A 12,053-nucleotide genomic window follows, 5' to 3' on the forward strand; every position below is an offset into this window, starting at 1 on the left:
CAAGCAGCAAACCCTCACAACTTTCTTTTTCAAAGATTCTTAAACTGTTGTTATATATCTTTGTCATAACCGATAATTTTGCTGCAATTTGATTTTTATCGGTGTTCTCAGAGTTTTGATAAAACCAATACTCTGTCAAAACCGATAGGATTGGCCCCAATTTTTCGATTATCGGTTTTCTCAGAGTCTACTGTATTTCTCCAAATTCCACACCGTCTCTCTTTGGACAGAGTCCATTTGTCTGCAATTGTGTGCTTTACCATTTTGTGCCTGCGAGGCTTGATGTGAGTGGGTACACCAAGCGTTGTAGTTTTCTGAAGTTGAGATGACGGAGCCAGTGGCTTGGTACTTGGATAACCATATCTTGTAAGACGTTCTGGAGATCTTCAAGCCGCTCTGTACAAAGATATCCTGGACTTTTCCACCTTGAGGTAGCTACTGAACAACCAAATTGACTTGAGTATAATAAAAACAGCTGTTACTAGCTTGTCTGTAAGATTTTTTGATACGGATGTAAGACTATGCTGCTGAAAATTGTTGATTTGGGTGATTTTGAAGTGATAAAGAGAGAATCATGGGTTCTCAATTCCATTTAAAATTTCAATTATTTCAAATTTTTGAAGGATGAGTACCTTGTAAGAATTTGATAGATAAGTGGTTTGTGATTGTAAGTTTGGTCAGGTTAGGTAAATGGAATACTCATCCTTCAAAAAACATTTCAATGATTGCATTAGGTAGAGCTCTGGGTTACAAACATTGAGTCTGATTGGAAAGAAACAATACAAGATCCATACTGGCCTGATCTGAAAAAGTTTCAGGTTACTAATCATGCCCCTACCTGTCTTTGTAGAAAGTTTGCTTTTTCTTATAGAAAGACTCTAGACCTAGAAAACTTGTGTCAGGAGAATGGAATTGAAACAAACATTATTTGTGTCAAGGATGATGATGATGATATCTCTGAAACTGGTGACGCAGATGAAGATTCAGAATGGGGTATGATCTGTATAATGGTTCAGATGATGGAGTTAGCTTTCATTGTCTTGATATTCAGTTGTAAGTTTTACATCATCCACACTTTGGAATGCAATTCCAATGCCAGTATAAGGACTTGTGTAGCACACCAGAGTCACCTTGGTGTTTTTTACTTCATTTTTTTGCATGGTTCAAATGACTTCATTTCTTGTTGTTCAGAGAGAAGGTCTCCATATATGTGCTGAGCTACCCCATCCAAACATCCATCAAATTTACTATGAGCTATCTGAACGCCCCAAACGCTGATGGTGCAATAATTACCACATCCCAAAGATAGCATTGTAGAAATCTGAATCTTCATCCACGTCACCAGTTTCAGAAATATCATCAGATTCATCATCATCTGTGTTTCTTCAATAGTAAGTCATACACCATTTTTCTTCAAGTTTTGAATGGGTACTTATTTGTGATATTTATGGCTCTCAAACCTGACCCGGTTTTCAAAAACCCAGTCAAGCCAGTTGAATTTTTGGCAGTTACTTTGTGTATCAACTTGACATTTGTTGACAGCTCCCAGCCAAAAATTCCACTGGGTCAACTGGGTTTTTTGAAACTGAGTCAGGTTTGAGAGCCACAATTGATCCTGTTGTGGTCATAAATTATCTCCACCTTGTGCAAGTTGAAGTTTAAAGAATCAAATCTGATAAGTTCAATCAAGTGAGTCTGGTTTGGATAGTTGACTGCTACAAGATGCAAAATAACTACCAAATGGACAAAACCAAAACTTGAGAATATAAATTGAAGTACACTGAGGGGAGGAACTTGGGATAGGTCTTGTCCAAGTCCTCCTTGAATAGTTTCCTTCCTTTGCAGATGGCGGAAAACTTCAGCAGGAATGTAGACCTTCTGATTTAGGTAACATTGATGTGTCTTTTTCTTGGTTTGATATTTTCTTCCATCCGTGTTTGAGAGGGAACCATGGGTCACAGCCCCACGGCTGGCCGCAAGGGAACCGGCTGCGCTGCAGCGCCGTGCGCAATGGCGGCGGCGTCCCGGGCGCATCAACTGGCGCCACACACAGGGTTTTCCCAGGTCAAGCTCCAACTCATGTTGTGGGCGCGGCACAAAAAGCGTGAAAAAGTCGCGCCTGGTAGCGCCCCAAATCTTCAAAATGTGTAGGGGCGCGCCCCATAGTTCGTCCGCGGGTTTTTGTCACCATCTCCATCAGAAATGCCTGAGGAGGAGTCAGGGACTCTGAGGAGTGTCCTTCATCTTGGTATTGAGATATTGGTCCAACAGTCTACCTCACTCTGAGCTGTTGTCACTTGACAGACAGAGTCTTGTCCAAAAGATGTAAGCACTCACTGTAAGAGTTTCATGAGGATAGAGTCGCAGTTGACTTCCATTTACCGTGATATCTCTTGCAATCTACCTTGCAATCAATGACTAGAATTCTTTTATTGGAAACTATGTACTGCTGTAGAAGATTTTTACTTTTTTTCTACTTTTTTGGGGGCAAAGGGCGCGCCTTACGCGCCCCGCTGGCGCCCGCGCCACCCCAATCGAGTTTTTTTGCGCCTGGGCGCGCATGTTTCAAAAAGGACGCGCCCACAACATGAGCTCCAACCAATGAACAATCATGCGCGCCGATGCGCGTCGCAATTTGACATTTCCTACCTTCGCAACAATCAACCATTGCAAAGTTTCTTCCTACCAACTGTCTATGTTCAAACAGCATCTTCAGGAAGTATGCATCACCATGTCCCAAAGTTATTAGCTTTGGATGGGAAGGAGATTTTGAAATGGGAAACATCATGGATCAATACTCATCAAAATAAAACAACTATCAACAATCAGTTCAATTGTGTGTTGCTGACAAAAAACCAAGTCTTCAACTTCTCTGTAAGAAAGAAATGGCGCTCCGTTTTTGATCTCAAATTTCTTTAAATTTGGCCAAAGTTGAATTTGGGTGATGTTGCCTCAATCTTAATTGTTGTAAGATGCATTGTCACTTATTAAGAGCCATAAAATATTCTTTGAATGTCGAAAAGCTTTTTTTATCACTTTATAAACAGACCTTTGAAGTTTGATTGACAATTGACATTACAGATGATGTGGTATCCCCAATCAATGTGATACAGTGATCTTTATCAACTTGTCCATCTTAATGATACATTTAAATAAAAGCTAAGAAAAAAAAACTGAAGACTCGTCGATATGAGGTGATAGTATTAGTATACATATTTTTGGGCTTGTGTTGAATTGGTTGATGTTAGAATGAAGTGAACAGTGAACCTCATGATCATGAAAAAAAAGACTCCAGAACCCAGGCGAAAGTCATTGATCATGAAATAACCTGAACCAAAAGCATGTGAATGAGGGGAATATGATTAAGGTTCAGAATTCACCTCCCAATTATCTTGCAAATTCCCAGCACCACCCTGAAGAAGTTCAAGCAAGTGAACATGTGATTCAGGTATGCCGTGGTCAAAAATATCTTCCTCATCAGTACACGTGCCATTGAAAATCATCTCAACTGAATGTTGTTGACACAAGGCTTCTAAATCATCAACCTCTTTACGACGAAGAAAACGTGCTCGATTCGTGATTTCAAACGTTTTCAAATTGGGCCAAATTTTATCTCGGATTAAGTCTTCCAAATCTTGGCTTCTGAAACTCAAATGGTGACCTATTGAGAGCCACGAGAGGTTTTTCGAGTGTTGAAAAGCTCTCAAGAATTGGATTGGTAAATAGCTCGAAATGTCCAAATTGGTCAACCTAGGTAGATCAAATTGAAATTTATCATCTTTCAAGTCTTGAAGTGTTGCGGCTGAGTCTAAAGTGCTACGGTAAAGGGCGAGATTGATGAACATAATTGATGACAAAGTCGAGGCAAAAAGTTTGATGAATTCATGGAAGACTGGTACTGAGACTCGATCACAGTCTACTAATGATAAACATTTCAATGAACTCTTCCAATCGCATATTGTCCAACTAGAATCTAAACACTCCACCTTATCAAAATGTATTTCAACGAGATGGGTAAGGGAAGCAAGATGAAGGCCAAGCGGAGATCGGCAACCTTCTCGCAGATCTGAAGTATCCGGATGAGTCGCTGCAATCCCTGAACAAGCAAAAGTTTGGAGTCGAGGAATGTTGATGAGAATATCTACTAGAAAGGTTTCTGTGTAAGGTGGTCGATCACTAGGAGAGTTCAGTGAAAGATGAATAAGTGAAGTAAGTTGTGAGATGGGGCCGATAAGTAAGTTCGGCATTTGAGGATGAGTAGATAATGTTGAATCGTTTAGCTGATAGTTTGGAAACAACATCTCTCCAGTCTTGATAGGTATAGAAGATTTTGGATCGAGATCGAGGTCGATACCAAGGATATTTGGGCAAGATGTTAAGATTTTGATTATAACTTCAGATCGAGACTGAGGATCCCATTGTTGATCGCAAACTGGTACATTATTATCTCTTGCATTCATGATTACTTCACGCTCCTTAGCAAGCGATTTGTAGTCTGAGACTCGCCACCGGAGTATTCTAACATGATCTGAATGTCTTTGAATAATTTCTTGTGTGGATTTTAGTCTATCCAAGGTAAAGCCTTGGAAATCTAAGCGCTAGAGAAGATTATTTCATCGGTTAATCAGTGAAAGATGAGGTAGGATGATGATGAGAAACCGATTGCATACCTCAAAAAAATAAGGAGAGAACACTCGATAGAATGAACGGTTGACTGAGGCGAGTGATAGGATATCGATCAAAGGAAGATCTTTGAAGGTACAAGAATAAGTGATGTCAGCACACTGTGTAATCTTTCATCAATGGAGTATTAGACCAGTAAGCAAAAAAGCCAATGCAAAGGCGTTGTGCATGAAAAGTGGATAGGATGGTGAAATGGTCAAGGAAATCGACTGACGGTCGCGTGCTTTTTGAAATTTTCGAAGGCGTTGATTGTCGTCATCTTCAAAGTATTGTTCTATGTGAATCGATTCGGTCTGTTGGTCTATTGGCTGGCTTGCAGGAAGCTGGCGAAGCCAGTAGAGAATGGTTTCCCAAATTTCGATTGGCATAGACAACAAGCCCGCCTGCATGATTTGCTGATGATGTGGATGCTTGAAGGTGAAAGTGAAGGTGAATATGAAGTTAAGATGATTTCTGAAGGTGAAGGTTCCGATGAGCCTAAATTGTCAATGGATTGGATTTCCTCGTGAAGTTGTATTGTTGACCTCAAGTTGCGGATATCTGCTTTGACCATCGATTCTAATCTACGATAGTTTCAATATATACATCCAGGTAGATCCAGGTAGATCCATTTGTTCAGCCTGCAGCACCCCTGCGCTGGGTCTCGGCATCCGGGACTAACACCCATTCCCAACACTCCTTGGCTGATACTTGGGCAAGAACGTGATCAAAGGTATCTTTCATTCCCACGGTGCAAAGTTGAGCATCAAAGAGCTAAAAATGAGCCCTTCTGAGTTTCTCAGCAAGCTCAAGTCACTTGAAACATACGCTCAAATTTGATCAACAATCTTTGTATGCTGCTAGAAAAGAAATTTATGGCAAGGCAATGACCTCCAGGCCCAGTGTTTCATTCGACAACACAATGGCGTATGTGAGAGTTATAGTTATGATTTATCTGTGCCAGCAACATCCAGACACTGTGATACCCTTCCTATTTAGTATCCTGCACCTAACTTGCTAAGTCCCTCTGTAATCAGACACGTTTTCCTTGCGAGCTCGGGTGTCCGGAGAGGGACTTATGAATTATCCACCAGTTTTCATGAGCCAGCTGGCAGCAGGGTGTTCAAAAATTAGGTTTGGCTTGAAGGTTTTTTTTCAAACCCCAAAAGCTCTCACTTCCTCTCAAATTCAATCAACCCCCTTGCCCATTTGAACTGGGTCTACCTGTGACCATCCCCTTCCAATCTGTACTTCCAGATTGCTTGTATCTTGCTTGGGTCTTCTTCAACATGGACAAGAAGTTTTTGGAAGTTGCAATTGGGTGGCATTTGCGCTGGCAAAATGACTGATTTTTGATCAATGGCATTTGCTCAAATACAAAAGTTGTTCATTTGCTTGTTGTGGACATTTTGCTCTGCTCAGAATTTATGTATTGTATCAACTAAAGAAGTTGTGAGACTTTAGAGGATCAGGTCTATCCAAGTTCCTGCTTGTACACCAAAAGTAGCAAGTCCCTCTCCAATGCACCAAGCTTGTGAAGGTTAAAAAAGCCCTGTGAGAATTTGGGACCTGTTTTAAGTTAGATCCTGTACATTGGCAGAGTAGATAGTCCAGCTGAGCTTGGGGCCAACCAAGGTTTACTTTTTCACACTCTTGATTTTTGTAGATTACCCACCCCTTACAATTTAGCAAGAGCAATAATTTGTAAGGTTGTACTCAACTTTGGTCAAGTCAAAAGCTATACTACTCTATATGCCTATACGTTCACCATAACAAAATAAAAAACTGTGATAATTTATTGTGCTGGTCATGAAATTTTGAACTTATTCAGAGAATTGTTTTTGTAATTACTGGTCTTGATAGTCATTTCACAATTGCCTATCAGGCCCTCATCAATTACACTGTACCAAACCTCCACTGGGCCATGACAAAATTAGATTCAAAGAGAAAGAAAAAGAAAACAAAGTAAAGAGCTTCTCAAGCTAGAGGTGAGAAGCGCCTTGTGCCTTGTGTTGAATTACATGCCAATGTTTGAAATTGGATGAAGCACAAGTTACACCTCTGGAACAAACTCTGTCACCTGAACCAAACCCATATGAACTGTGACCTGAACCAAAACATCAATATGGATCATACTCTTCTGGTTCATGATCAAAATCCTTATAACCACCATACACCAGTTTGTCCAATTCTTCCTGATGTTCATTCACAAAAGCTTCAAACATGGCATTGTCAACAACATTTTCATCCTCATCCTCATTATAAACTTTCCCACCAAAAATCATCTCAATGCCATTTTGCTGACACACTTCCTGTAAACTTTTGAAGTCTTCTGGACAAAGAGAAGTCTCTTTATAATCCAGAAATTGAAACTTCTTCAGTTAGGCCAAAGTTGATCTTTAATTAAATTTGCAAATTCATCAAGATCATGAGACAGGTCACCTAAGTAAATCCTTGTGAGGTTTTTTGAACATTGAAAGGATTGTGCAAATTGAATGGGTAAAAAGTGTGTGATTTCCAAGTTTGTCAGAGTCCTTTTGGATAATTCAAATTCAAATTTGTCGTTTCTGATGTCATCCCAAATTGGGCCTACCACTGGGTTCAACTTGCCATAAGCAAAATTACAAAGGTTATTGCATATAAGTGTGGCTAAGCTTGAGCTGAGAGGTTTGATGAATTTATGTAAGGTTGATACCACAAATGAATTACAATACACCAATGATAACACCTACAATAAACTTTTCCACTCAAGTTGACTCCAACTGGATTCCACACATTCAGCTCTGTGCAAGTTTAATTTGACAAGGCTAGTAATCAAAGCAAGATGAATTCCAAGTCAAGATTGACAATTAGCTGCTTGGTTGTCCAAAGCCCTTGGATGTATAGCATCAATCCCTGTACAGCTAAAAGTTGTGAGTTGAGGAAAATGGGTGAGAATTTTGGTGATAAAGGTTTCAGTGTAGGGTGCTCCACAATAAGCATATGAGACTGAAAGATTTTGCATGAAGCAAGTAAAGTGATGGGTCCAATAAATAAGTCTTGTATTGGATTTCAGGTGGTGGGCGCGGCGCGATTTTGGCGCCCTGAGCAGCGCCTGGGAGCGGCGCTCCCGGGCGCGGGTTTTTTTTTGAAAAAAGGGGTGGGAGCGCCCTCAAACCTAAGTAGGTGAGAAAAGGAGGTTTCCACCCTTTCTCACGCCCACCTTCAAGGAGTTCCCACTCTATCAGCGCTGGGGTTGGCACCTTTATTCATTCACCTATCAATTATGTCACCTAAAGCAACGTGGATTGAGCCTCCTTCAGGTAGCGGTAACAAATGGACTGGATTCAAAGCTTTCAGCATTCGCCACCACGGACGACGCCGTGCAAAGTGTAAATTCTGCAAGTTAGAAATGGATGGGAAGCCACCAAAATTATATCACCATATGACTCAATTGTGTAAATCCATTTCAATACACGAAAGATCTAATTACCAACAAATCAATCTTGAAGTTGCACTACAACCACTGAATACGACACCAGAAGAATCAACTGGATCAACACCCGCACCTGTTTCCATTTTAAAGCGACCAAAACTTGATCATGATTTTTCAAATCTCCATCATTTCAGTATCCGTAAACCAGAAGAAAATATGAAAATTTATGAAGATCTACTCAAAGCACTCATTACTGGCCATATTCCTTTTCGATTTCTCCATAACAAATCATTTCTCGAATTTCAACAGAAACTCTCAATTGCTCCATTCACTCCAGCCTCACGATACGTTATGATGGACAAAGTTCTTCCACAACTTCATGCTCGTTATGCAGTTGCGTCAAAAGCGGAACTTAAGCAGAATAGCAATATGACTATTTCATTAGACGGATGGACTGACTGCTCCCGAAACAGTGTCTATGCTGTCCTTCTTTTACGTGGTACCCAAATCAAGAAGCTTATTGATGTTCTAGACTTGGATGAGATCCGACATACTTCAGACAACATCCTGGCTGCTTTGAAAACTGCTTTACACGGGCAAGATGTCACCTGGGAGCAGATAGGAGCTATTGTCACTGATTCACCCAGTTCAATGGTCAAGTTACGAGTAAGTACTTGATATATTTCTTTTTTGTCTTCCTCATTTCTTCTTTTCTTGTGATGCTTAGAAGGCTGAGAGTTTTTTGTTCATCACCAATTGGTTTTACAGAGACTCGTTAAAGAAGAGTATCCTCATGTCATCCCATTAGCGTGTTGTTTACACGTGTTTAATCTCATCGTCAAGAAGTGTCTTGACCACCCGGACATGAAGGACACCGCAAACAACGACCGAACCATTGTCAACTTCTTCAGCTCATCTCACTTCTGGAGCCAGAAGCTATTCAAGTGGCGTATGAAAGAAGGCATAACACACGGACTCCAAACCTTCTGCGAGTCTCGATGGCATTCGATGTCAAAGGTTGCATTATCGGTCGAAAGCCACGAACGAGGTTTTCAAATGTGTCTTTCATTATTGAAAGACAACTCAATCTCGACTCCAACAATCAATAAGAATGTACAAGTCATTATCGAGAATCGAGATCACTTCACTTCAAACTCGATCCTAGTAAAATTAATCCGACCGGTGATTGATGCTCTCAGTAGATTAGAGCAAGCGAATACCTCAGTAGGCAACATTTGGAAAGAGATCATCACAGTCTACAATCAGCTACTGAAGATTGACTTATCGAGCTATCCACGATTCCTTCTTTACAAATCTCATTGTCTCAAGGTCTTGAACGAGCAAGCAAAGATATTCAACGAGCCAATTTACATCGCTGGATTCTTTCTCAATCCCTCTTATTCTCAAGTCGCTGTCTCACGTGCATATCCAATAGATGCCATGATCAAGTTGATACTTTCAATCGCCAAGACATGGAGCTACAAGAAATCTGAAGCACTCAGTCTTAAGAATCAAATAATACAATACTTCAGCGGCGAAGGGTTGTTTCAACCAACTACTATGGTTTCTGTAGCCATGAACTACTGGCTAGCGATTCGCTCGACTCCAAATACAACTATCCTCAAAGCCTTCGCCATCCGAGTACTTGAGCTGGTGGCGCACGCAGCAGGTGTTGAAAGTGTATTCAGCATGATGGGTGCAACAAAAACCAAGAATCGTAGTCGGATGACTGTAACAAATCTTAAAATGATATCACAGCTCGAGCTCCAGATCAAAGCCGAGGAAGCTGTGGATCCAGCTGTCAAGGATCTCAGCATTGTTAACTATGAAGATGAGGTTGAATCAGGTATCTTCTCCGGAGTCGATGAATTGCAAGAATTTGAAGATGGAGTTTTTGCTCAGCATGACTCACATACAGAAATGGATATAGAGGTAGCCTACTCTGGCTTTATTGAAACTTTGTTCAACATTTCTAATTTCACTACTATTGTAAGTAATAGAGCTAAAGTACAAACCATCAATGAAGATGAAGATATTGATGATGAAGATTGGAGCGCAGATGACCTTGTTATTTAGTTCAAAGAAAACCCATCCGATTAGAATCATAATAGAAACTGCTTTTTAGCCATCTTATTTAATTTTTTTAATTTTCTCGCGCCTCTCGCGCCTCTCGCGCCTCCTGCCAAAAAAGTAGCGCCGGGAGCCTGTATGGGCGCTCCTGGGCGCTACCTTTTTCCAGAGTTCGCGCCCACCAGCTGAATTGGATTGCCTCCCAAGCTTGAAGAGTGTTGAATATTTTTTGAGTCTGATGTTTTAGAATTTTCAGTAGGTATGGAAGGTCTTATATCAAGATCTATGTCAAGATTGGTGATATAAGGACAAGATTGTAGGATTCTGAGTAAGATTTCAGATTGTGACTTGAGATCCCACTGTGAACTCCGAGATGGATCTTGACTACTTTCCCCCATATCCAACCATTCTCTATGGTCATCTAGATGGTCTGTGACTCTCCACCAAATGTTTTTGACATGAACTGAATGTCCTCTGATGATTTTGTCAAGTGTGAACCACAATCTATGGACTGTAAAACTGTGGAAATCTCAGGGCTGGAATTCAGATCAAGGATACAATAGGATGACAATAATGGAAACAAATTACCTGGAAAAGATAAGGAGAGAACAACTGATAGAATGGACAATTGGCAGAGGCAGGTTATTGAATCTCTTTCAAGGGGAGACCTTTGAAATTACAGACAAGTGCAGTAGTAGTGTAAGCAAAGTATATGATCATACATAGACATGATATTGGACGCAAAAGCAGAAAATATAATTTTTGTGCAATTGGTTGTGGATGAACATGGGTAGAGGAATTTTCAGGCATATTTACTGACTGCAGCTTGGATTTTGAAACTTTTGAATACCTCAAAGGTCAAGATCATCATCATTTTTGTTTGGAATGTTGTTCAGGATCATTTCTCCAATTTCAACTGGCATAGATGACAGGTTCCCTTGAATGTGAGTGTGTGAAAGCGCGGTGGAGATTGAAGCGATTTCAACTTTCAGCTAATTTGTCTCAGCATTGAGGGGTTCCATTTGATGGCCTGCTTGGCTGCCTTATGAGGTCTCTATTTGGTGACATATTGCACCAACACCGCTAGATATATAACTCTTATTGGACTCACTTATCATCCACATGTTATTCCTTTAACTTATCTTGATCTAGCCTTGTTCTTGGTCTCAATCATCACTGTTACTCTTTTGATCTCTCTATCAGCATTTTTGGGGACATTTAACCTTGCTTTGAATTGAGGTTGGGTGGATTGGGTGGACTGGACCTCTTCATACCAATAAATCATGATAAAGAGATGGCATTGTCATTTGCTTTCATGGGAGATAGGAGTACCTCTTGCCAATCACATTTATTCCCCATTCAGTAATCTTCTTATATGACTGTCATTCTACCATGCATTGACCTTTGACTAATTAGTAGATCATCTCAAATCAAATCAGTAAATAGGGTTTTCTTCTGATGCAAAACTAAACAGAGTACCTAATCTCAATACATCCACTTTTTTGACCACTGTACCATTTCCAAGTTCTGATCATCTTACAAAAGCCACGATAACTTCACATCAGAGATCTCCCTCTTGATCAATTGATCTTGTTACCAACTTGATTTCATTTTTGATTTTTCAGACTGAGAACAAAACTGAAAGGGAATAGAAGAGAGACACAAGAATGCAACAGAACAAGCTAGTCTTATAACATCAAACTCAAAGTTTAGTTCATGATTCTTGCCTGATAGCCCTCAATGACTAAGCAAGTGAATGAAGAGAAAGGTTGAAGTAGCGCGACTTTGACAGAGTTTACTTGTATCGTTTTGTGATAGTCTTGTCGTTAGATTGAATCGTTCTTACCCCATCGTTTCAGATATGATCAGTCGTGTGTACATTTTTTTGAATTTTAACGTATCATCC

At 40.3% G+C, this 12,053-nt stretch overlaps 1 protein-coding gene across 1 annotated transcript; it reads right to left on the reverse strand.

Annotated features, from left to right (window-relative positions):
- Window positions 1-3,099: 3,099 nt before the first annotated feature.
- MELLADRAFT_92997 (uncharacterized protein) lies at window positions 3,100-5,072 on the reverse strand (the record flags this gene model as incomplete). The annotated part of the gene is made up of 5 exons (XM_007415840.1): window positions 3,100-3,159; window positions 3,381-3,639; window positions 3,751-4,598; window positions 4,671-4,750; window positions 4,898-5,072. The coding sequence occupies 5 exons, from the start codon at window positions 5,070-5,072 to the stop codon at window positions 3,100-3,102; spliced, it is 1,422 nt and encodes a 473-aa protein (XP_007415902.1).
- Between the last annotated feature and the right edge of the window lie 6,981 nt (window positions 5,073-12,053).

This window comes from Melampsora larici-populina, assembly GCF_000204055.1.
Source record: "Melampsora larici-populina 98AG31 unplaced genomic scaffold MELLAscaffold_54, whole genome shotgun sequence".
NCBI lineage: Eukaryota > Fungi > Basidiomycota > Pucciniomycetes > Pucciniales > Melampsoraceae > Melampsora > Melampsora laricis-populina.